The sequence below is a fragment of the Paroedura picta genome, chromosome 5 (assembly GCF_049243985.1).
Source record: "Paroedura picta isolate Pp20150507F chromosome 5, Ppicta_v3.0, whole genome shotgun sequence".
NCBI classification, from domain to species: domain Eukaryota; kingdom Metazoa; phylum Chordata; class Lepidosauria; order Squamata; family Gekkonidae; genus Paroedura; species Paroedura picta.
Window position 1 is genome coordinate 55,429,987 of NC_135373.1, and position 27,189 is coordinate 55,457,175.

Below are 27,189 nucleotides of genomic sequence, written 5' to 3' on the forward strand. Positions count from 1 at the left end.
CATCACTATGTCCTCTGGCAGCAAATTCTACACTTTATTCACTCATTCTATAATGAAATATTTCCTTTTATGCATGCCAAACCCACTGTCCATCAGTTTCATTGGCTGTCCTAGAGTTCAAGTATTTTGGAAGATGGAGAAAAAGTTATCTCTGCCTACTCTCTCCGTCTCATGTATGATTTTATAAATTCTGTCATCCCCCCCCTCCATTCTGTCATCCCCCCCCCTCCATTATATCTTCTAAACTGAAAAATCCCAGACTCTTCAACAATTCCTTAATGGGTAAGGTGCTCCAACCTCCCTAATTATCTCGGTTGCCCACTCCTGTACATTTTGCAGCTCTGCAGTGTCCTTTTTGAGATACAGTTAGCTGAACTGTACACAAAGTTGCCATTGGACTCAAATTTTTCTGTACTACTTCAGACCAACACAACTATCCACTTGAACTGTACACAGTATTCCAAAAGACGATGTACCACAGAGATTATACATGGACATGATAATATTGGCTGTTTTATTTTCAGTCCCTTTCCTAATAATCCCCAACACAGAGTTTCTCTTTTTTACTGCTGTGGCACACTGAGCTGACAGTCTTGTTGCACTATCTACTCTGACCGCGAGATCTCTTTCCCTCTCGGTCCCAGCAAATCCTTACTCTATAAGCATGTACTTGAAACTGGGGTTCTTTGTTCCAGTGGACATCACGTTATACTTACTGAACCAATTTGTAATCCAAAAAGAACGCTTTATAGATGCATTACAGTACTTGACCAGATTAAAACTTTCAAAGATATAAAACAGGAAAATTCTAATGAATGTAAATAATAATAATGTTAAAATTGAAGATTGGATAATCTAAAATACATTGTAAATTAAAAAACCCATTATCATATCCAATGACTGCTTACTAAGGAGTTTTTGATGAAGCGTTTTGTCAGAAGTCTTCTAATAGCCCTAATGTATACGGTCTGTCAGCACACAATTATCTACTTGCTTGTTAACTTTCTCAAAGAACTCCAAAAGGTTGGTGAGGCAGGAATTCCTTTTGCAAAATCCAAGCTATTTCTCCTTTAACAGGTTTTGTTCTCCTACGTGGCTAAACTTTGATTGCAGTTTCTACTATCTATTCTACTCTGTACTACCTGTCTATGATTACTGTTTCTACTAAATTGCCTGGGACAAATGTCTGAGCTGTAATTTCCTGGACCACTTTTAAGAAATTCTCCAGAATTAAGAAATTCTCCAGCTACTCTCCAGTTTTCTGGTACAGTGAAATAATTTAGTGATTAGTTAAATATATGGGCTAGTATATCAACAATCTCACATTTGAGTTCCTTAAGAACTCTTGGGTGTATGCCATCAGGACTGGGAGACATATTGGTTTTTAATGTCTCCAATAGGTCAAGCACTGCATCTCTTATCAGCTCAGTCTGACTCAGTTCTTTAGAATCCCTTCCTGCAAGCAGAGGCTGTGAGTACATGCACTATACTTTCCACAGTGCGGACTGATCCAAAACATTAATTCAACTTCTCTACAATCTCCCCTCTTTAGCAGTGATTTTTAAGGTATAAAAAGAATACCCATGTTCAAGAAAGGCCTCAGATCTGAACCATCTAACTACATCTCTAAACTGTATTCTAAACACCTATGCCTTAAACTATGCAAGTGGCTAGAACAAGAAAAAATCATAGAAGATGAATAAGTTGGCTTCAGACCAGGGAGATCAACCATTGATCACTACCTTATCTTGCAATACTTAATCCATAAACATGTCACAACAGCTAAGGGCTCCTTATATGCATTGATCTTAAGGCTACTTTTGATACCATACCAAGAAACCAATTGTGGGCCAAGCTTTATATGATGGTCATGTTACATAAGGACACCAGATTGCAAGTGAGATTTAGTAACGAGGGTAACCTAACAAAACCAGTGAACACTCAGAAAGGCATGAGACAGGGTTTTATCCTTGCCCCCTTTTATTTAACTTCTACGTTGACTCCTTAATCAAATGCTTTCAGAACTCTGATATCCATGCCCCTAAGCTGAATGATAAGAAAATACCAATTCTTATGTATGCGGATGACGCTGTGATCCTTTCACAGACCAAAATTGGCCTGAAATGTGCTCTGCTTATTTTAAGCCAACAATGCAAAGAAGAACATCTAAATATTAACTATGAGAAAACTAAAATAATGCACTGCAACAACAGGTTCCAGAAACATCGTCGGTATATTGATGGGCACATAATTGATCAGGTTAAGTGTTTTAGATATTTAGGAGTCAACTTCCAATATAACGGTGACCATTGCACCCATATACATTCGGTACCAGATTCCGCAAAAAAAAGTGCTCTAGCCATTCTTAGATTCTTTCATACCAAAGGCGGTAAGTTTATTCCAGCATCTCTGAAACTATATTCTGCGAAGGTATTAGCGCAAATCCTATATGGTACTCAATTGGGTCCTTACAGGAGCTATGTGCTGCTTGAAAGAGTGCAATCAAAATTTTTGAGAGATCTTTATAAAACACCTAACTGCACACCAAATGTTGTTCTATGCCAAGAATCTGGCCTTCTGAAGGTAGAAACCCGTGCCTGGCTGACAACCATCAATTACTGGTTAAAAATTTACTTCCATCCAAAGGGACTAATCCCGAAATTTTTAGCAGTCTCCTCGCAATTCCCATGGAATAGCAAAATCAATGAAAAAAATCCAAACTCTGGGCCTTGATCTGAACCATCTAATAGAACTTGGTCTTAAAACAGCCAAAGCTGTCGTATGGGAATGTCTTTTTGATATAGATTCTCAGGAGGAATTCTCAGTTCTTCTTAGAATCTACAGCACTCTGAAAGGATGGTCAGGAAATACTCCAGCTCCATATCTCACAAACATCTCAATAGTAAAATACCATTGGGCCTTCTCAAGAGCACATTTTAACTCATTCCCCTGAGCCTCCCTCGAGGGCAGGTTTCTCAATCGTCCACTGGAGCTAAGTTTATGCCCCTGTGATAATGCCTGACCTGAGGCAATTTCACATATCTTACTATATTGTCCTTTTTATGAAAGCATCCGAAAATATCTAATCCTACCTTTACTATCCCACTACACCAGACATTCATCTTTATCATCCCATAATAGTGATATTGTAGTTAAATTTTTTGCTAAGGGACAAAGACTCACTTATTTCTAACATGGTAGCAAAATTCTTTTACATCTCTACTAGAATTAGATCAAAAAGAATGTCCGAACGATAGTAATGGATAGGTAATGGATAGGCCATCTTATCACTTGGGTTAATGGACTGTACAAGAAGATGTATTGCTTCCTTGTCCCTGCAGTTAACTTCCTTGAGGTTTCTTCCCACTTCTCCTTGTTTACGAGTTACAACCCTTTCCCCCTGCCTACAATAACATATCATTTGTTTCCAACAATGCATTGTTTTAACATTGTTTTATTGTCTTAATATTTTTATGTAGCAATACTCTTGTATTTTTTCATGATACGTATCGATTAACTTTTATAATTGATTGCAGTTTCTATAGATGTATTATTTATATGGGTCAATTGACTGAATAAACATACTAAGGTATAAAAGTCATCCAAAGACTCAACTGCTTCTTTGGCTGGTTTCCTGCTTTAGACAAATTTAAAGAAATTCTTATTATTTATCTTGATATTTTTAGCAATCTACTTTTCAAATTCTATTTTTCTTATGTAATATTAACTTATATGTATCTGTTGTTGTTTTTATTATGTATCCCGGTGATCCAGCTTGTGGCGGGTAACAACATAAAAACCCACAACAATTAAATCCCAATAAAACCCCAATAAAAACATTACAAAATATCACATGGCAGCAAAATCACTTGCTCCCCATACCAGCACATCTACTCCTGAGGCAGCAGGGGATGTCAATAAAGGGGGGGGGGTGCCAGATCTTCCTGCACCAGCCTCAACCATAGACCTGGCAGAAGAGCTCCATCTTACAGGCCCTACGGAAAGGCAACAGCTCTCGCAGGGCCTGCAGCTCTTTCAAGAGCTCGTTCCACCAGGTAGGGGTCAGGACCGAAAAGGCCCTGACCCTGGTCGAGGCCAGCCAAGCTTCCGTGGGGCCGGGATTTACCAGCAAGTTGGAACCTGCAGAGTGCAACACCTGCGGGGGGCATAGGGTAATAGGCCTCAGATATGTGAGTCCCAGCCTGCAAAGGACCTTAAGGTCAAAACCAGAACCTTGAAGCGGACCCAGTCATAACTGGCAACCAATGCAACTGCCTCAGCACAGGCTGGATATGAGCCCTCCACAGTGTTCCTGTAAGAACTCTAGCAGCTGCATTTTGCTCCAATTGCAATTTCCAGGTCAGGGACAAGGTCAGGCCCATGTAAAGCAAGTTACAGAAGTCTAGTCTGGATGTGACTGTCTCATGGATCACCATGGCTAGGTCCTCAGAAGATAGGTAGGGCGCTAGTAGCCTTGCCTGGTGGAGATGAAAAATGCCTGGCAGGCTACTTTTCTGATCTATGCCTCCATAGTCAGTAAGGCATCCAAGGTCACTCCCACATTTCTGGCCTGAGGTATGGTATTCCTGGCCAGAACAGGTAAATGTGCTTCCTTCCTACCCAGCCATAGGACCTCCGTCTTAGAAGGGTTGAGTTTCAGGTGACTCTCCTGAAGCCATCCAGCCACTGCTTCCAAACATCTGGCAAAAGGTTCTGGGGAGGAGTTCAGGCAGCTGTCCATAAGGAGATAGAGCTGGGTGTCATCGGCATATTGATGGCAGCCCAGCCCAAAGCTCCAGACCAACTGGGCCAGAGGGCACATAAGGATGCTTGTTTGTTTCTAACTTGCCTTTCTCTGATGACTCAGGGTGGGCAACAACATATAAAATACACACTTAACTTTTTTACAAATTTTAATAGGGTCTTAGCCTTAAATTACTTAAAAACACAATTTCTAAAAAATATTAGAAGGCACTACTCTTTGCCTGATACCATATCTTAATGAAGAAGAGGAGGACAACAAAATATAAAATATCATTTATCTGGATGGGTTTGGTCAGGGATGCTAGCCACAATTCTGATGTTCTTCCAAGGCCTCACCATAGGCCCAGCAAAACAACTCTGTTTTACAAACTCTGTGGAACTATCTAATGTCCTGCAGGGTCCTGATTTCACTGGGCAGTGTTCCACCATTTCTTTAGGGCTAGGGATCCTGAGGAAGTTTTGTTGACTTGATTTAACTGCTCTTTAAGGGACACAGTAGAAAAGGTAGTTCTGGAAGTATGACGGTCCCGGATTTATTGTTATTGTTAGGTGCAAAGTCATGTCCGACCCATTGTGACCCCATGGACAATGATCCTCACCGGAGTCCATTTAAGTTTGCACCTACTGCTTCAGTGACTCCATCCAGCCACCTCATTCTCTGTCGTCCCCTTCTTTTGCCCTCGATTGCTCCCAGCATTAGGCTCTTCTCCAGGGAGTCCTTCGTTCTCATGAGGTGGCCAAAGTATTTGAGTTTCATCTTCAGGATCTGGCCTTCTAAGGAGCAGTTGGGGCTGATCTCCTCTAGGACTGACCGGTTTGTTCGCCTTGCAGTCCAAGGGCCTCGCAAGAGTCTTAGTCCCAGATTATTTACACTTTAAAGGTCATAACCAAAACCTTGAATATCAATCTGGAGCCAGTGCAGCTGGGAGGTCCTAACTTTTTATAGCTTCCTTGACTTATGTTTTTAAACATTTAGGCATTTGTTTAGACTTGGCATTGCCATTCGTAACCTGGAGCTTCAGTTAATATGGGCTTCTATAAATATGCTTTTTTATAATTTCCAAAAAGAACCGACGATTCCTCATAAAGTCATTACAGAAAAATAAAGGAAATCGGATGGCTATTGAATAAATTCTTCCAAACTCAACGTATTCTCCAAATTATTTATTCCAATGTCCAATAAATAATTTGGAGAATACTTTGAGTTTGGGAGAATTTATTCAATAGCCATCCGATTTCCTTTAAATAATTTCCAACTGTTCTTTAGGGATTTGACTTCCTTGTGTTTCCTTTTTGGCTTCCTTTTAACTATTCCCCTCATTTTTATAGAGTTCCCTCTTTTGAAATCAAATGCTATGCTTTTGAAATTTAGAGGTAACATTCCAGTGATCTGAATGCTGAACTTATTAGCAATGTTTTCCCTTTTCCCTACTGGTACAACAACCTCTACCTCTCTCTCAAGGTTTTGAGCCCCACTCAAAACCAAGTCCAAAATCTCTACCCATTTCTTTAAATCTGTGACCATCTGTTCCAGTGCACAATCACAATGCAGAGGAATTTCCCTGGTCAGGGAAGGCAACCCTTGTGTATGTTTCTGTGTATTATTACTTGTGTCCTCTTGCTTTTTGGACACGTGCCACAATAGAATGTTAGAATGTCTCCTTTGTAAAAAAAAAGTTTTAACTTTTAAACAGCTCCAAAATGCATGTATTTTTCTGAATGCAGCACCACAGTGGGGAAACCTTTTTTTTTTTTTTTGGGGGGGGGGGGAGGGGTGGAACCATGACAGTTCAATTGGTATCCAAACATTATAAGTGTGGAAAGCAGGCAGGGCTTGTGACACTCATAGTGGACAGCCTGGAGGAAACTGGTTTTGACTTCAGACTACAGCTCCCCTATGCTCTACAAAGATCTTTTTCATAAACTAATGGGTGAATTTAGTAATCAGGCTCCTGGAGATAACGTTGACTCCCACTGAATGTTTTCCTAATGTGGAGGTCAGCTGGATTCTTGGCCAACCAAACAGTAGGCAGCAAGGAAAGAACAAGTTAATGGCACTGTAATAATAATCCTTTTACTAGGTTCTTTTTTCTTTACACTTCCACTCCATCCTCTCTGCCAGCAATCATTTGCCCTTACTGAATGCCTTGAATGAGTGCATGAGTGGCACAAATGCCTTGAATGGGTGGGGTGAGCAGAAGGTGACGTTTAGCAAACAATTCTTGATTTTCCTAGTTTGGAAGCTTGCTGTAACTTTAGGTCCAGGACTGTTAACATTTTAAAAGCACCGTCTGGAAGATGGGTGCTTTGAGATCAGGGGACAATGGGGGGTATGGAGGCTTGCGGGCTATAATTGCTCATACATCTCCTTACTAAAGACTTGCTTGTCTTTAGCCAGGGCAAAACTATTCTCCATTACTGGAAAAACTTATGTGGGCTGGAACTATTTGTAACCCTGTCTTTCTTTTTGTATTGTACTTTAAGGTCTCTATGAAGTAGAAAGTCAGAGCAATGAGATAATCCCATATTTATATGTTGGAACTACAGCTCTGGATGCAGGATGTTCTGGTGCAATTTGGCACAATTTGTAACCCCATTTTTTCGTGTTGAAATTGTTCATAAATGGACCTACTAAACACAAAATCCTAATGAAGACATAATATCTAAAACACCAATAAGCAACAAAGCAGCCAGATATGGGCTATCAGTAAATATATCTGTTATATGTCTGTGTGACCATTTAAGAGAACAGGAGGATAATAATGCCAGATCCTGAGCCTTTTGTGGTCATTGGAACTCCATAAGTCCTTATAAAGTGCCCAGAGAATTATAGAAACCCGAGGGCTACTGGCCTAATGAAGGCCTTGAGGCAGGAAAGGGCCAACTACACATGAGCTTCTCTGACAGCAGGCCATTCTTTCCAGTCCCCAACCCAGCATGGTTGCAAATCACCAGGAGCCAGAATGCCTTCGGAGGTCTCATTCCTGATCCTTTACCATCCATGATGCTGTTTACAATAAGTAGCTTTTTAAATTATTCAGCATAATATTACATAAAAGTCTTCATCTTTCAGCAATATGTAAATAGAACAAAGAAAGCCTCATAGGATGTGTTTAATGAATAACGCATGCATTATATAAGACTGTAGTTCTATTCTGTGTGTATGTGAAAAAGGGAGAGTAAGGAAGTGTCTCTGTGTGTGTGTAAATTTATTTGGCTGTAGGAAAGTGCATGCATTTTTAGAAAGCTCGGTGTATGGCTACATACCATTTCTTTGGGAAACTGCTCTCATAAGGAACAGTTTTGTACCAGTTCAGAGGCTGTTTCATTGCTGATGCATGAAAAAGCTATTCTGGGCTGAGCAGAATGTCCACATGATTCATTCAGCTCCAGCAAAATCTACTTTTATCACAGGAGCTGAATTAGATATGGAATAGATAACAGTTGGTTAATCAAAGTGCCATTAATCATCCTGTTAGGAAACACACACTGCGCCGAGGCACACACACCATTTGCATCCCGTTTCTACAATGTCTTGTCAGTGTGGCTCTTCAGGAATAATATCTGTATATTTATGTATCATGTCGGATTAAAACTACTTCAGCGCTGAAATGCCAGCAAATGGGCAATGATGGCTGCTGGCTGCACCCGTTCCGTTGGAGAACGCTGTAAATTCCTTTTGCTCTGGATGAGTTCTGCATCTTCAATGAGGTTAACTTGGCAACCTTCAAGTTGATTTTAATAAAAATAGCGGCTTTGAGGACAGGGAGCGGAGGCTGCCAAATTTAGAGCTGCTGCACACAATCCTCCTTAAACCTCCTTCAGGTCTACTTAGAACCAGTAAGCAAATTAAGTGTATCAATTACAATTTTGTTTGCTAACCTCCCCCCCCCCCCCCCTTCTTCCTTCTCTTAAGGAATAAACTTGATTCGGTGCAGTCATGTGTCTGATGGGGGTGATCTCTTTTCTTTTCAGCCATAACACAAAGACAACATCATGGCTGGATCCACGACTTGCGAAAAAGGCTAAACCTCCTGAAGAGTGCAAAGAAAATGGTAGGTTATTACATTTTGTTACTATTGCTGAAAAGCCAAAAAAATAATATACGAGAGGGTTTTTTTTTTGTCTGGCAATCGTTAAAAATATATGGAGAGAGAGAATTCATGTTTAATTGCTACTGTCGTGCATTACTTGGTCCTTGGCATACGATGGTAAAAGAGGAAGATACTTACAATGTCTTTTTGTGTGATATTCAAAGTTTAGAAAAACAAGTGTGTGTCCAGGGAATGGATGGGGCTCATCTTGTTTGATTCTGGGATGATCCTCTGTTTCCACTTTGGTCGGCAATGTGTGCTAATATTTGAAGCTGGTCAGTCTATATAAAACCCAGTGCCTGAGGCAGATGTTAGCAGGGTTGGAGTATGAATATTCCAGGGTCCTTTTATTTCATCAAAGGACAGTGCTGTGTCAGTAGAGCAGTAAGCAATTTTGACAAGTCAGTGTCTGAGCAAAAAGAGAGAGAGAGAGAAAGGAAGAGATTGCAGAACAGTTACTTGCATGGAAATAGGACGTTTATATCACAGTAGAGTAATTTACAATAGTGAGCATCTTTTGAAAGATTTATCCTCCTTTTGATTTGGCTAATTAGCTCTTGGAGATGAGTGTGTTTGTCAGTATTGCCACTGTTATAATATGAATCATCCAGCCCTGTATATCTTCCAAGGCAATCGTTATTTTTTTTTTTGAGTTTGCAATAAATGTATACATTCAAAATAAGGATGGACTGGCCCCTTATCTAAATGGTTATACATGGCTATTGAGATACTTTGCAGCTGTCCTCTAGTGTGTATGGATGTGTATTCTGTATTGTTTGCGGTAGAGTGAATACACTGTGACCTCAGAATTATAGAATTGGTAGGAACCTGGAAATCTAGTGTAACATCCCCCACCCGGCAATGACTGTAGACTGGAAAAATTCCCAGAGGCCATTCATTCATTCATTCATTCATTCATTCATTCATTCATTCATTCATTCATTCAGTAACGCTGGGGAAGGATATTTTTTGAGCAAATATTTCATTGTCCAACACTGAAGAAATATTTTATCTTTACCTCATATCCATTGTATGGTGCTCTGTTTTGAGTAGCTGTAATTTCACATCTGCTCTCTTTCTCTCTCTCACTCTCTTCTTTATTTGTTCCTTATGGGGAGAAATTCATTATTATGTGGAAATAGTCACTGAAGATGAATACTGATATTGTAGATGTTTGTTTCTTTTAAAAGGATCTTATAAATTCCCTCTAATTTCAGAAGAGAAAATAATTTCAACTTCCTTCAACTTTTAATCATAGATTATATATTACAAATTTGTCCCTCCCTCTTTTTTTGGTTCCCCTTTTTGGATGCATCTTTCAGACGTGAGGGACAAAACTGCATCTGGCACTACATCCTAACAACTAGTGATAAGAGTGTTGACATAACCACCAGCGTTGAGAAGTCAATGCTTCTAATAAGTTAATGAGGAAAGCACTACAGCTGAGTCATGTAAATCAGTGTTTTCCCAATCTGTGGGTCAGGACTGAAAAGTGAGTTGCAAAGCCTCTGAAAGTGGTTCACAAACCACTGCTCCCCTTTCCTTTGTTCTCTTTCATAGTTTGGAAACCAAACTATGCATATATATGATGATCATGTAACATATGTCCTGATAGTTACTAGAGTAAGTATCTTAGAATCTTGGGGGGGGGGGGGGAATTAGAGGTAGAAAGAGAAAATGGAAAACAAAAGTATGGCCAAAGGTTGGAATGTAACCCTCCATATGCAAAGACTATTTTAGAATAGCATTTGCTTGGTGTAGTAGAGGCAGCTGCACCCTTTGTGCATTGTTTCCCAAGGGCACCGTAAAACCCTGGGCTAGCCTGGGTTGAGTCACCATACCAAGTAACACAAGTACTCATATTTAAGTTTTTCTTAAGGTCTCTAAAGACAGTTTCTAACCACACTAGACCAGGAATCTCAGTACTCTTCAGAGGTAATTCCCTGTTTGACTGGATGGGGAAATTCTCCTCTTACTAGAAAATCTACCCTCTTTCTTTGGCCCAAATGGGTGCGGGTGTCTCCATCTAACTACCTACTCATCCTTGCCAACTTTCCTCAGTTCTCTTGACTGTTTTAAACTGCTCTCAGAGCTGAATTGTGAAACTGTCAGTACCTGTCTCTTCTCAACTAGGGCTGAAATCAGATTGTCAGTATTCAGTTCAGTCAGGGCAGAAATATGATTGACTCCTCAGCATGCAGCTCTCAGGTCTTTCTCTGTTCAGCTCATACTAACTAATCAGATCTCTTGGAGGCTCTCTACTTCTGTGAAAAATTAACCCTTCACAGTCCTGTTTGTGCAGTACTTATAGCCTTTTAAAATGTGCAGCTCATCACACCTGGTAAATCTACAATAGAGATTTTCCATAGTAATTCAGTTTCCAACTGAACACAGTGAACGATTAAATAACTTAATTGCACAACATACCTTAAAGGAATAAATGATGGGTGCTTAAGTCAAGTGAGCAAAAATTCTGTCATCTCCAGATAAGTTCCTACTTATTGAGACAGTGGTCATTTACTAGTGCCTGTCTCTAGTAAAAAAATATATGTTGTGTTTGGGGCTTACCTTTTTAAAATTGTATTAGTTTTAAATTGCCATTTTCAGCTTTCAATTCATAATATTGAGTAGGATTGCCATCTTTTAGGTGAGTAGTTTTCCCAGAATTACAATTGATCCCCAGACTGCAGAGATCAGTTCCCCTGGGGAAAACAGCAGCTTAGGGGTGGGGGTAAAAACTATGGCATCACATTCCTCTCATCCCCGGATCCCAGACTCTGACCCAAATCTCCAGGAATGTCCCCAGGTAGACTTGGGAACTCTACTCCTTAGTGGATATCACAGGGCAGAGAGCAATTACCGGTATCTGGAAGGGCTGTAGTTCTGACTATAGTCCGTTATGCCTTCTCTTCATGTGTTCATTCACTTTTTCATCTGGTAAAGTGGGTGAGCCATGGTAGTGAGTGGCAACTGTTGCCTTTGCATGTCCTTCTTGAAGCTGGGTGATCAGTTGCATCTCCAGACAATGAATGTTGCTGGGCCAAATATCCATTTGTTAGCTTAGGAAGTTATAAACTATTCTTTGTAAAACCTAGACTTCAAAGTAATTCTTTGGATTAAATTGTTTACCAAACAATGGTTACATCAATATATTTGTCTTTTAACAATATAAAATGAATAAAACTTCTTGGTGTTCTTTGATCTAAAGAAAAATTCAAAATGTCCCTGTGCTGTCAAAAGAGTTGAAGGATCACATGGATCATAATATGTTCATTACATTAGTGGTTCCCAATCTTTTCAGTATGGTGACCCACACATTTATTTATTTATTCATTCATAACTGTATTGGAGAAGAGCCTAATGCTGGCAGCGATTGAGGGCAAAAGAAGAAGGGGACGACAGAGAATGAAGTGGCTGGATGGAGTCACTGAAGCAATAGGTGCAAACTTAAATGGACTTCGGGGAATGGTAGAGGACAGGAAGGCCTGGAGGATCATTGTCCATGGGGCCGCGATGGGTCGAACACGACTTCGCATCTAACAACAACAAACTGTATTGATTTTCTGTTCCATCTCCTGAGACTCAGAGACCCCCATTCAGGCCAAAGAAAGATAGATCTTTTATTGAGAATTTTCCTACCCAGTCAAACAGAAAGTTAGCTCTGAAGAGTACAGAGATCCCTGGTCTAGTGTGGATAGAAACTGCCTTTAGAGACCTTAAAAACTGTGTTTAGTTTTGGTCACCCCAGTTGAAGAGGGATGTTGACAAACTAGAACGTGTCCAGAGGAGGGCAACAAAGATGGTGAGGGGTTTGGAGACCAAGACATATGAAGAAAGGTTGGGGGAGCTTGGTCTGTTTAGCCTAGAGAAGAGACGACTGAGAGGGGATCTGATAACCATCAAGTTTGTAAAAGGCTGCCATATAGAGGATAGAGCAGAATTGTTCTCTTTGCCCCAGAGGGACAGACCAGAACAAATGGGGTGAAATTAAATCAAAAGAAATTCCATCTTAAACATCTGGAAGACGTTCCTGACAGTTAGAGTGGTTTCTCAGTGGAACAGGCTTCCTCTGGAGGTGGTGGGTTCTCCATCTTTGGAAATTTTTAAACAGAGGCTAGATAGCCATCTGACTGAGAGGCTGATTCTGTGAAGGCAAAGGGGTGGCAGGTTACAGCAGATGACCGATTGGGATGTGAGTGTCCTACATAGTGCAGAGGGTTGAATAGATGACCCATGAGGTACCTTCCAACTCTATTATCCTATGATTCTATGAATCACTTAAAGATGAATATTGGTGTGTCAAGAGAAGGAGTTTGGGTACTGGAAAGAGTCTACCAGCCTTATGGAAACCCAAAGAGTCAGATAATAGTTCAAGAAAGTATACTAGAGTGTTTGGGAAAATACTGCTACAATAGTTTAAGAAACTCCCATTAGCCTGAAACATAAGTACTAAAGTATGTGCATGTATTGATTTTATCTCAGAGTTAACTGTATAACCTCAGACATTTTTAACTCCTGATTTCTTGCCATTTCCCCTTTATGTTAAAATATTTTGTTATTTGTACATTTCAAAGTGCCATTTAAGTTGTTAAAGAGGGCTCCTGATCCTTCCCTCAGGTTCCTAGACTTATTCAACAGCCAAACTATCTTACTGTGGCAGGGTGGGGCAGCCAGAGTTCTTTAGCAATGAATAAAACACATTACTAGGGTGCCTTAGGCAGTAAAGGGAAATAGAAATCGAGGTGAAAACTTGCCTCTGAGGGAGAGAAGCCTAGCAACTGGTGTGGGATGGGGGAACTTACTAGGAGAAAGAGTGAGCCCACATGACAGATGTTGTAATTCCAGAAGCTTCCATGCCACATTCAGGCATAAACTCTATTATAAAATTGGCTTCTACCACAGAGTTTTTGCTCAAATACCAGATTATTGGGGAAATAACTGGCTTAACGTATATACTCTTGGTTTTTGTCTTGTTCTTGAACATCAGAGTTTTTTTTTAATTAAAGGACATACTAATTTAGTGTGACGATTAGGGGATAAACAAATTTGTGTGGCAATTGTATGTCTAGCAGTAGCATTTTTTACTTCTGTCATTGGGGCCTGGCTCACTCCAGCTTTGACATTGCCTTGGGCATGGTGGTTGCCACCTATTCTCTGACACTCTGGGAACATGTAAATCTTCTGCCCAAATGACTGGAGCAGATTGCATGGTTATACACAGCCTGAAAAGCAGTGGCTCATTGACTATCCATTCTGAGAAATATATTTTCCATGCTCCTTTATGACCTGTGGGGCAGTGCTGACATAATTAATGTGCTATGATGGTACATACAGTATGAAGAATAATTTGAGAAGCATGGCCTTCTGCAGAATACTTCATGCCATAATTCTGCATAAGGATTGAATATGTTGTAAACCTCTGAAGCAATATTTTTTCAGAATCAGAAGGAGAGCACAAAGTAGGCACTCTCTAATCCTATTCTTGCTATCTTTAATCCTCCAAAACTTGACTTCTAAATGCCGAGGGGAGCCTGATGGGTTTCACAAAAAAGATGTTAATGGGAATGCTCCTGACAGTGTTCCCAACCATCTTAAGTTTTAGTGCTCCTTTTCTCCCTGGGCTGTTTCTTACAGACTCACTAATCAAACAAGGCTGACAATCTTTATAATGCAATAAAGAGATCAAGCTAATGAAATTCATCCAAGAAAGTGAGAGGGTCATCTGTGCAATCCCCCCCCCCCAATTTATGATAAACATAGTTTGCTATTCATATGTGTGGCTATGTATATGGACAGTAATTATTTATTCTCTGTAAATATGTTGGTGTAGAGCAGCGGTTCTCAACCGCTCTGAGTTGGTGACCCCAACGGCGGAGGTGGGGTCAGTGTGCGCACATGCATGGGCAGTGTGCGTGTGAATGCGCACATGCAGGTGCACAATGGTCGGGCGGTGTGGAGGCGGCCATTGCCATGGTTCCGCCGCCACTGCCCGCTACCTGCCACTGCCCACCGCCACTTGTGGTCGCTGCCGCACACCGCTGCTTACGGCTGCCGATGGCCTCTGTCGCGGTGGCAACCAACCTGGGGACCCCTCGAAGGGGACATGCGACCCCAAATGGGGTCCCGACCCACAGGTTGAGAACCACTAGTGTAGAGAAAAAAGCCATAAAACAATTTACCAAAGAATGTAGAGCACAGTAAATATCACAGTTAAATATCTTTACTACTATGTGGCCCTGTTGTCATTGCCAAGTATTTTCAATGGAGATCAGTTCTCAGGTATAAGGATCAGCCCCCAGCCTTCATTTTTGTGTTTTCCTTCACCTGGCCAGAAGATGCTTTCATGCATGGTAAGACCACTGGAATTTGTTCATCCTGGCAATAGAAGAGAGATAGATCTATATAGTATTTTCTTTCAATTTATGCATAGGGAGGGGCTGTGACAGAGCACATGTGTTGCATATTGATGTTCAGTCCTTATTCAGTCCAAAATAGAATTGTTCAGAATTGTCCAATACTGCTTTGCTAAATATTGTTCCTTCTTCCCATAGTGTAGAACTACTTAATTAGTCTAAAATCCTCCTCAGATTACCTGTATGTTTAAAATATACGCTACAAATAAATTAAACTATAGTTTCCATAAACATATGGAATATATAAACATATTTCTAGTTGTGTAATCTGGTGTATAAGGAAAACTAAATCTACCCCCATATATACCTTGTCTTTCATTTGTTGGTTTTGTCAGCGGCCTCCTTTGGACAAAAAATCTTAAAAAAAAAACAAGGGGAGGAAACAGCTGCCTCCTTATAATAGCAGTAGAGGGAAGGGCTGCCCATCTTCCCTGTCTTAAAATGGATGCAAGCAAAGTGTTTCCATTTCCTGCCTGGTCTGCTATACACAGCTTCAGAGAACAGAGTCACTCAGGCGGGTAGGACCCATTGTTGTGCAGAAACAGAAAACCCACCTGAAGTCGTGGAGAAGGTACAATGATTGGTGGGAAATGCACATGCTTGGCATGAGTGCTTCAGTCAATATGTTCCTGTTCGGCAGGGACTTTTCTAACTGGAATGTACCTCTGTAACTTGTGTACCTCTTGATGCTGAATCACTTCTTCCCCTCTGTGGTCTCCTCACTTGGAGGAAATCATATTCAGAGTGACAGGACTTTTCCTACTCAACATTAATGGAAATAAATTTTGGCTTAGGAATGTTAAGAATGGAAATTTGGCTTAAGAATGTTTCGGATATTTTTAAAGGGGCATGATTTAGATTGGATTTTGAGCAGTAAATTTTTAGCTGCACACCTCTAGTACATAATGGTAATTACGTAGTGTCCCAGTGAATTTTCTTTACATGGAACAGTAATTCTGTTAACTGTCTCACCCATGTAAAATGACTGAAGCTTATTTTTCCACTTTTCTTCCTCGTTAACAATTAGAGCCAGTGTTGTGTAGTGGTTAAGAGCACTCTCTAATCTGGAGAACTGGGTTTGATTCCCCACTTCACCTCCACATGCAGCCAGCTGAGTGATCTTGGGCTAGTCACAGTTCTTTTAGGTCTGTTCACGCAAAGAAGCTGTCCTACAGCCCTCTCAGTCCCACCTCCCGCAGATTGACTACCCCTGTTCTAGACTGACACAACAAAGATTTTGTTTCCATGAAATATAATCTTTACTGAGGGGGGCATGTTCACATGATTTCTTTGTACAACACCATCCTGTTGACCCTTAATAACGTACAGGGTGATTCCAGACCTAAAAGTCCTCTAGCAGTTTGTGTAACCTTGATGAGATTCAGAGAAGGTTATCTTTCTTCTTCTATACTAAAATCATTTTACAATGAAGACATATTTTTATTCTAGCTTGCACTGGTTCTACATCATGAGTGTAGCCTCAGGTGTTGGCGGTCATTCTTTGAAGGCAATGGAGCAGCACAAAATTAATTGAGAATATCTACCTTCTTGATAGAGAGAGGGAAATGAAAGCTCCTATGGTTTCTTTTTTTCTCTAGCTCATCAATAAAATACCCCAGAATAAAGTGCTAACACGTTAATTAACTAATATGAAGTTTGGAGAAACTGGTATACAGCACAGAAGCTAACAGGGTAAGCTGTGATCTTGGAGACTTCTGAGTCACCGGTCATCTCAGCCACAAAATCGTTAGTTCATTTTAGCCAAGCTGCTTTATTTTCCCCATTTGCGGTATGGCCTGTCCTCCAGATCTGCTGCAAAGATTATTATAACTTATACAGAATAGTTTGACCATTGAATGAGCCATTCATATGCTGCAAGTCACTCCTAAATAGCAGTTAAAACATATTCCTACAGCTGCATTCACTCCCACTTCCTACATCTGACAGGATTCTGACTTTGACTAGGCCAATCACTTGATCCCTGGACTCCTGGCCCTCGTGGCTAATCAAAAGGTTGGATGTGTGGATAGGGTCCCCCCTCTGGGACATAATCAACTTCTCCCTTTCAACTGGAAGATTCCCAGAGGGACTGAAGATGACAGTGATACGGCCTCCTCTGAAGAAACTATCCCTGGATCTGCAGGAGTTCATCAACTACCACCCTATCTCACATTTAGCATTTCTAGGGAAGGTGGTGGAAAGAGCTGTCACGAACCAACTGACTGCATTCCTGGAGGAAGCTTCGACCCTAGACCCAGCCCAATCAAGCTTCCAGCCTTTTCATGGGGTTGAGACAGCATTGGTCACCCTGATGGATGGCCTTTGTCATCAGCTGGACCAAGGTGGGTCAGTGCTGCTGATACTACTCAACATCTCAGCAGCATTTGACACAGTTGACCACAAACTGCTAGCTGCCACTTTGCCAATGCCGGGATACGAGGGCCAACCCCTCAATGGCTCATCTCTTTTCTCCAGGGTCATAGACAGAGGGTATCAATAGAAGAGAACCAATCACATTGCTGGAAACTCCCATGTGGGGTGCCACTAGGAGCAGTTCCCTCCCCAATCCTATTTAACATCTTTATGCGCCCACTTGCCCAGCTGATACGGAGGTCCATACTGGTGATCCCTGGTCCCAGAGAAGCTCATCTGACCTCGACCAGACCCAGGGTTTTCTCTATCCTGGCTCCCACCTGGTGGAATGAGTTCCCAGATGACTTAAGAGCCCTGCCAGACCTAAAACAATTCTGCAGGGCCTGCAAACTGGAGCTCCAACTAGGCTTTTGGTCCAAGCAAGGAATCCACCAGAGCCCAGAGGCCTCTCCCACCACTAACTGCGCTCATAGAAAAATCTGAAGCAGCTGTGCAGCTAAATCCCATTGTCAACATTAAACTGAAGTGATTAAACAAATTGCTTCATATTATGGTACTATGAAAGTTTGTGCAAGTTCTTACTGTTTACTTAATGTTTAAAAAATGCCAAGATGTTGTATTGTGTGATATTGAGACAGTCCCAGTATAAACTGCCTTGAGCTGCAGGGGAGGCAGTATATAAATATAATAAAATAAATGCCTCTTCTCATAATAACAGTTCTCTTTAAAAATACATACACACATCTACACCACATTCTCCTCCTTTGTTATTCCATAATATAGTCCTTTGTCCAGTCATCTCATTCTTGCTTATTTTTTTCAACTGTTACAGCAGATGGTATATCATGATTTGATGATGATGGTAATGTCTCTTGTGACATATCTAAAAGGGCCAACTGAAGACCTGAACTGACCCACTCATGATTAGTTCCAACCTCATTTTGAATTATTCCTAACAAAAAAGAGTAATCTGTCTCAAAACCAATTTCATACCCACTAGAATGTTGTTGTTCGGTGCGAAGTCACGTCCGACCCATCACAACCCCATGGACAATGATCCTCCAGGCCTTTCTGTCCTCTGCCATTCCTTGAAGTCCATTTAAGTTTACACCTACTGCTTCAGTGACTCCATCCAGCCACTTCATTCTCTGTCGTCCCCTTCTTCTTTTGCCCTCAATCGCTCCCAGCATTAGGCTCTTCTCCAGGGCTTCCTTCCTTCTCATGAGGTGGCCAAAGTATTTTAGTTTCATCTTCAGAATCTGGCCTTCTAAGGAGCAGGCAGGGCTGATCTCCTCTAGGACTGACCGGTTTGTTTGCCTTGCAGTCCAAGGGACTCGCAAGAGTCTCTCCAGCACCAGAGTTCAAAAGCCTCAATTCTTTGATGCTCGGCCTTCTTTATGGTCCAACTTTCACAGCCATACATTGCAACTGGGAATACCATAGCCTTGACTAGACGCACTTTTGTTGGCAGGGTGATGTCTCTGCTTTTTAGGATGCTGTTTAGATTTGCCATAGCTTTCCTCCCCAGGAGCAAGTGTCTTTTAATTTCATTGCTGCAGTCCCCATCTGCAGTGATCTTGGAGCCCAGGAAAATAAAATCTGTCACTTTCTTCCTCATCTATTTTGCCAAGAATTGAGAGGGCTGGATGCCATGATCTTTGTTTTCTTGATGTTGAGTTTCAAGCCAACTTTTGCACTCTTCTCCTTCACCCGCATCAACAGGCTCTTTAGTTCCTCTTCTCTTTCTGCCATTAGAGTGGTATCATCTGCAGTCCGGCTTCTTGGGGCAGATCCTGGGAGATTTTCCTGCTAGTGGAGCCTTTGCTCATAGCTGTTAAATTGGCTACTACCTGAGTTTGTTGTTTGCTGGAAGTGGTCCCTTTGGAATGATCTCCCAAAAGATGTCACAAAGGCTAGGGGGGGGGGGGAATTTGACATTTAACTTTACAGGAAAATATCCCAACTGTCCATTACTGTAGTGACCATTGGTGGCCAAACCCCAGCAACACTGTCAGTATTTCAGAGGCCACTTGGCTCAGACCCTTCATTGGTAATCAGTGTATCCTTACAACTTGTCTCAGCCTGCAGTGCTGCCATTTTGTGGGATGAATATGAAGGCAAGCCTTTGTTGGTGCCATAAGTTCAGAAGCCCCAGAAGTTCTGTCTTCTCTAGCATGCTTAGCTAGACTTGTTCAAGGCTTCTGGCTCTGACAGAAGTCCAATTTCATAAGCATTGTTAGGGTGTGTTATTCAGATGAGGACAGAATTCACTGACAATGAGACATGGATGATGATGATGTCTGCTGATGATACTGTATGTTGAATTTATGTTATCATATTAAGTGTTTCTTTACCAGCTGGACATGTCTTTGTACACTGTTTTGAGTCCTTGTAATCATGGGGAAAGGAGGTATACTAATATTTTAATACACTCCACCCATTAGAGAGCCAGTTTGGTGTAGTGGTTAGGAGTGCAGACTTCTAATCTGGTTAGCTGGGTTTGATTCTGCGCTCCCCCACATGCAACCAGCTGGGTGACCTTGAGCAGTCAGGGCTCTCTCAGCCTCACCCACCTCACCGGGTGTCTGTTGTGGGGAGAGGAATGGGAAGGCGATTGTAAGCCGCTTTGAGCCTCCTTCGGGTAGAGAAAAGTGGCATATAAGAACCAACTCTTCTTCTTCTTCTTATCACAAACCCTTGCAGTGGGCAATTTGTCTGTAAATCAGCCCCTGGATATACTTTTCAAGTAACTCCAAGTAAACTGGGAAGTAACTCCAAATAAACTCATTTTGGTGGTGGTGTTTTACACTGTGAAAAACTGTCTCTTTCAAAACATTGCTTTAGATGTTTTGGCCAGTAATTCTGCAGAATAAACTTACAGACCGTTGTAGTAAAACAAAAGGCAGAACTTTGCCTCTATAGGGCACCATAACCAAAGATGTTAATCTCTTTAAATACAGCTCAGTGACCCATGAGTCTGTACATGAGTTCTTTTAGCTAATTGGGATTGTACAGCATTCACAAACTCACGTTTGTTTTGTGATGTGAAAGGCTCACATTTTTGTCAAACCCGGGCGGCAGTTTAGTGAACTGTGGGACATTGCATCTGGGAGTTTCTGAATAATTTATCTGAAGTAATGAGGAACGTCATGTGATGTTGTATCAAAGGCAACTGCCAGAGTGAAAGCCAGCTGGGTACAGCAGTTGTATATCAAATAGTTACTGGATTTTGTCTCTCTGGAAAAATTAGAGAACATAATGAACAAAATTAGAAAATCTAGGGAGTAGCCAGCATAGATACTGATTACTAAAAGAAAAAAAATATTAGAATTATTTTTTTTCTTCTAAAGCTCATTGTTATTTCACATGTACTGGGTCAGCCCAGTTAAAGAGGCACCCTAGGCAAGTTCTTGGGGTGGCAGAAAATTCCAGGAAAACCTACTTCAGCTACATATATTTCTTAGCAAAAGAGGCACTTTCTACATTTTGGCACAAATAAAACCAGAAGGTTTAGCGCTACTCAGCAGCATCCAGGAAATGTGATCAAAACATTCCACTGTTTCTCCCACAGTGAGGCCTCCTGTTGAAGAAAAACATTTTAAAAGTCAGCTACCTGTGGTTTTACCTGGAGTTTCTGGGGATTCCTGGAGCTACCCAATGTAACTTCACAAACATGATGTCACTTGTGCAGTTTAAAAGCAAAGGAAATAAAGGAACGTATTGGAAAAATTGAAATAGCAGTTAACTATTGGAATAGCTTCATTATGGATGAGTGTATATTGGGCTGTAGAAAGGAAACCCAGTGCTCCAGGTAAAACACAGACTTAGGTCCCTCTTCCTGCAGTACCCCCAAATGGTGTTAGTAATATAGCATATTTTATACTTTTATTAGCAACAATTAATGCTGATTTTCTACATGGGCAAAGTGTCTTCCTGTTCGATTATGTGATCTGCTGCTCTAAAGGTCAATGGTAAAAGGTCAGATGGGTACAACCTTGTTTGTCTAGTATTCTTAGGCAATATAAACTAATATATAATGAGCTTTGTGGGGCCTACAGATGTTTGACCCTTGCAACCCCCTACTCTAATAACTCAATTTTCTTGTCAACCTTTTACTCAACAGATTATCTTTCCACAACCTTAAAGCTATTCATTCATGTCCAGTTATATAGTCATGACAAAGAAGAAGTTTTAAATCCATTTGCTAGAGAAAATATGAGAGTTTATAAAATACTCAACAGACATATTTTGAGACAAAGACACTTTGGGGCCTTTCTGGCTTTGAATGCTGGATTTTGGATTTATACCTAAATACTAGAGGTATGAAAAAATATTTCTTCACGTTCAGGTATATTGAAAAATACTGGTATTTCCCAATATACCTGAATCCCAGTACAGGTATGGTATTCAGATTTGGTAAATATTCAGGAATGCTGAATATTTTCCACACCATTATACTTATATGGAAACCATTATAGTCAGTGGTTCTGATTATAATGGAGAATTGAGCTGGGGTTTCTGGAAGTTTGAAAAATATTGGATTAGGGGGCTTCCAATGCAGGTGTAAATATTTTAAGTGAATGCAGCCCCTTTAAATGTCTTTTGTGTGAGTGAAGTCCAAAAGCATTTAAAGGACTCGCTGTCCCTTTAAATATCTTCTAAAAGGGGGAGAGTTCAGGAGAAAGGTATTTAAATGGACTGTAATCCTTTTAAATGCCCTTTAAATGTGACTATCTAGTCATCCTGAAAAATCCTGAATATTTTTTGGGATTTTTGGGGAGCAGCCATTTCAGATAGACAAAATGCAGCCCAAATCTGTATCCAGCTGAAAGAATAGTCAGAAAATGCCACTGAGGGCGGTATAAAAATCTAATAAAATAAATAAATAAGAATCTATAACTCAGGCATGTGGAGGCACTGCAGTTTACATGCTTAGACTTATATATGGAATGTGCAACATTATTTATTTATTTATTTATTTATTTATTTATTTATTTATTTATTTGTTTGTTTGTTTGTTTATTTATTTATTTATTTATTTATTAGATTTTTATCTCGCCACTCCCAGATGAGCTGGCTTGTGGCAGCTTACAATATATAAAATATAAAAACTCATAAAATACAATATAACCCATAAAATACAAAATAAAACATATTAAGAATGTAGTTAATTTAGCATTCTCAAAAATAATTCTTCCATTTTTCAGATGGGACTGTCAGGAAGGGAGGCCAGCATCTATTATGTTCTTTCCTGACCTGAATCATAGGCCTGGTGGAACAGCTCCTTCTTGTAGGCCTTCCAAAATCATTTAAGATATTATGTAACACTCCCATAGAGAATTTGGTGAAACACAGAGCAGTGCCCCTATCTAATGAAATAATAATTTTCGGTCAGAAGTGAAGTGTGAAGTCCTGTCCTCACCTTCCCATTCCTCCTTTGGGGATTGCCACATGCAGCATTCAATTCTCTGATCAGAGGACCTCTCAAGACAGTGTACCTTTCTGCAGGGTAATCATTGAGTCCATAAGCATAGAATGCTCCAAATATATGTAGGCACACACAGGTTTCTTCCCTCTATCAAAAGTTTTATGTCAACCAAAATTGAAAACTATATTTGTTTTCCTTAGACAAGTAGCAGGTTAGAAATTTGAAAGGATAAAGATTTGCTTGCTGTTTATGTGTTGAGCATGCAAAATGGTCTCTACTGGTCACAAACAGAAGAGAGGGAAAGAGAACTTAATATGTTTCTCTTATTTCCAAAACAATGGATGCTATAATTAACTTTTGACAAACAAATACTATTTTTAAACCTATTCAGCTAAGCTTTTCACAGTACGTCTTGTTGAAGGGAAATGTTCTTTTTCTTTTCTCGAACCCTATTTGTCCTTTTCATTGCTGTCCACAAATATTTCTTTCCTTTTCTACCCTCCCAGTGTCTTTTGCCTTTTTGCCCGTGAGGTGTTAATCACTTGCCCCTTTATCAAACCTATACTCCCAACTGCTGCTGCCTCATTTTCCCTAGGATGTGTGCCCTTAAACCAGTGGTTCTCAGCTGGTGGTCAGGACCCCTTTCGGGGTCGAACAACTCATTCACAGGGGTCGCTGTAGGGTGAGCAGATTGCCAGGGGAGGCACTTTCACAGTTGCCGCTCCTCCTGCAGGCTCCTGCGCTCAGCCGCCAGCCATTCCAGCAGTGCCTCCAGAGCAGTGCTGTCTCCCACCAGGCATTCCATTATTCCATATACAAATTATTGTGTATATATCGTAGTCACTTCCTACTGCCTTTTGCATGCAGATGGTCATGGGTTGATCCAGACCAGTTTATTCCATTTTCAAGGTCACTTGCTCTTTGTTTTTTTGAGTCACAACATTTCCCACCTAATCTACGTGACTTCACCATAGCAGACCTTACAGTTTTTAATATGCTTCCATTATGGTTCATTTTTACTTCCACAGTCTCTTCTTTGTGAATTTTTATTCATACTCTGTTTTATACATTCTCTTCCATTCTTCATAAGTCTTTTCCTTTGATTCCAGCATGCACAAAATCATTGTGTTAGTTTTTTTCTTCAGTTATAATTTGGATAGTCTTTATCATGGCATATTTACATCAACATTTACATCAAAATAAAAATCCAAATAAATAAATTAAATAAACATGGAACTAGGTTAACCAGCATATATATAAAAGCATAGAAATAGAAGGCCATGTTTCATTAGGCCCCTAAGCAAATTTCCAACCAGTCCTCCTATATCTAGAAACTATCCCCTACTAGTCAATGGGCTCATCTGCAACTTTGTGGATAATGTGTGGCAATCAATAAGTAATTTGGGGCCCTATGATTCAGAACTGGGACTTGGGATAAACTTGTCACAGAGCTTGCCATATATGTACAGTTGCCAGTAGGTTGCATGGCTGCTGATATAGTCTGAAACTCCTAGACCTAGTAGTAATAGCTCTTTATGAAATTTAGTATTCCTGCCGTGGATTAAATCCCATTTTACGCAGATAGGGAAGATTCTGGGCTTGGTGGTAAACAACCTCATGCCAGGTAACACCAGTGGCCAAATATTCCTTTCCTTCCCTTCCTTTCCTTTATAATGTTCTTTGGCTTTAGCCGCCTTATCCTATGAGGGAATCATAAAAGTTTATCAATTTTAATTTTATGTCAAGTTGCCAAGAGATAGGATGCCAATGACCTGGTTACTATATGGGTTCACATCTCGTAATATAAAAGACTAGTAAAAAAAGCCCATTTGTAAAAATGGGCTTTGAAAGGGGAGTATGGGCAAGGGAGACAGGCGGGCACAGGAAGCCACCCATCCCGATCAATGAGAGGCACCCTGGGGGGAGTGGTCTGGGCGGGCCTGGTAAGGAAGGGTAGGCGAAAGGCGGCAGCGACTGACCTGGCAGGGACCCTGGGTGCTGAGGCCGGCGCGGCAGGCGGGCAAGTCGCGATTGCAGGCGGGCAAGTCTCGGCGTCGGGTGTGGTCCGGTGTCCATGGCGGGCCTGGGGGAGGCAGTAGCGAGGCTGAGGGGTGGTGGGCAGCGAGGCGACGGGGAGGGCGGCGCGGTAGCGGGATGGCGCGCGTGCGTGTTAGAGGGGTGGGGCAGGGCTGCGTTGGGGAAGGGAACCAGGCATGCGCCGGAGTCCGCGCATGCCTGGTTCAGTCTAGTGCTGTGGCGGCGGCCGTGAAGGACGCGCGGCCTAGCCACAGCAGAAAAGGCAGAAAAGGGCGTTGGAGGGGCAGGAGGAAGGTAAGGACGGGCGGAGCGAGTGTGTTTCGGCCGGGGAAAGGGACGGGCGGGGTGGGGGTGGGAAAGGCGGGGATGGCTTACCTTTGAAAGGGCTGTAGCGACGGCGGGCAGCTCCTTGGGCGTGTTGTTCGCGGCGGGCGGGTCCTTCGGCGGGCAGCTCTTTCGCGGCGTGCGGCTCCGGAGGCTCCTTTGCGGCGGGCAGGGTGTCTTGTTCGCGGCGGTTCTCTCCCCGTTTTTTTTTTTTGTTTTGAGTCTGGGAGTCCCCCTGCGGCGGGGCGAGCGGCGGTTCTCGCGGTTTTTTTTTTCTTTGAGTCCGGGAGTTCCCCCAGGCGGCGGTCGGAGCGGCGCGTCTCTGGTTGTGTTTTTTTTGGTGTCCGGGAGTCCCCCTGCGGCGGGCCGAGCGGCGGGTCTCTCCCCGGTTTTTTTTTTTTTGAGTCTTGGAGTCCCCCAGGCGGCGGTCGGAGCGGCGCGTCCGTTTTAATTTTTTTTTTTTGGAGTCCGGGAGTCCCACTGCGGCGGGCCGAGCGGCGGTTCTCTCCCCTTTTTTTTTTTTTTTTTGAGTCTGGGAGTCCCCCAGCGGCGGGCTGAGCGGCGGTTCTCGCTGTTTTTTTTTTCTTTGTGTCCGGGATTCCCCCAGGCCGCGGCCCGAGCGGCGGGTCTTTTTTTTTCTTCAAGGCATCGGTGGGTTCCCCCAGGCGGCGGCCTGACGCGGCGGGAGGCGCTTCGCGCCTCTCGCCGCGTCAGGCCGCCGGACAGGGAGCCCCCGGCAGCCGCGCTCCGCGCGACTTCCGGGGGCTCCCTCAGGCGGCGGCCTGACGCGGCAAGAGGCGCTTCGCGCCTCTCGCCGCGTCAGGCCGCCGGGGGCTCCATCAGGCGGTGGCCTGACGCGGCGAGAGGCGCTTCGCGCCTCTCGCCGCGTCAGGCCGGGAGCAACTGCGAGCCGCGCTGCGCGCGGCTCGCAGTTCCTGGGGCTGGGAATCGGAGGGACCAATCGGCAGGCGCTTCGCGCCTGCCGATTGGTCCCTCCGATTGTCTGTCATGAGGAAGGGTCCAATCTGGACCCTTCCTCATCCCGGACTCATCCCGCCCCAGGACCCCTTACTGCTTTATTTAGTCCGTGGCGCCCGCGGCGCCACGGGCGGTTTACAGATAGGTCTAAATTTACATTTATAAACTCATTCTTCTCCCACAGGAGTTTAATCCATCTTTCTCTTTCCTCATTGAAGTTTGAGCATCTGAAAACTAGGTGAGCCAGAGTACCTATATTTCCTATATAACAAAAATAAGTGCATTCTGAAAAAGAGATTCCCAGATAGCGTCCTTTCATTTTTGGAGTCATAACAGCATTTAATCTAAGAACCCGCCCCCCCCCCAAAAAAAAAAAACAATCTTGATATCAGGGTACAGTCATAGATTTTAAATAAGATGGTAATATAGCAGGGGATTCACATCCACTATAGGCTGAAGAACATACCTGTTTTGCTCATTGGTTTGTATTTCTAAAGTCCATTATCAATAGTTCTTTTTTGACCTTCCAGAATGCTGTTATTTCATTCTCTATTGAAGATAACGAAATTGTAGAAAAACCCAGCTGGTTCAGTCTCTGGTCAACCAACTTTTTCCATTTACTTTGAAAGGGAACATGATTTAATCCGGGTAGGAGTATAGATCTATTGTTAAAGAGAATCTTGATTCTGAGTTAAAAGAGTCTAGACAAACCACTGATTCTCAAGAGGGATTTGCAAACCCTTGACAGATACTAGATAGGCATTTGGTAATATAGTTA

General features: G+C 42.0%; 1 protein-coding gene across 13 annotated transcripts in view; it reads left to right on the forward strand.

Moving 5' to 3' along the window:
- MAGI2 (membrane associated guanylate kinase, WW and PDZ domain containing 2) overlaps positions 1-27,189 on the forward strand; it is a 652,499-nt gene that overhangs the window by 419,975 nt on the left and 205,335 nt on the right. For all 13 annotated transcript variants that reach the window (XM_077338042.1, XM_077338044.1, XM_077338045.1 and 10 more), the window contains one exon: positions 8,740-8,819. In XM_077338042.1, coding sequence (XP_077194157.1) covers positions 8,740-8,819 — 80 coding nt within the window. The remainder of the gene's footprint in view (positions 1-8,739; positions 8,820-27,189) is intronic.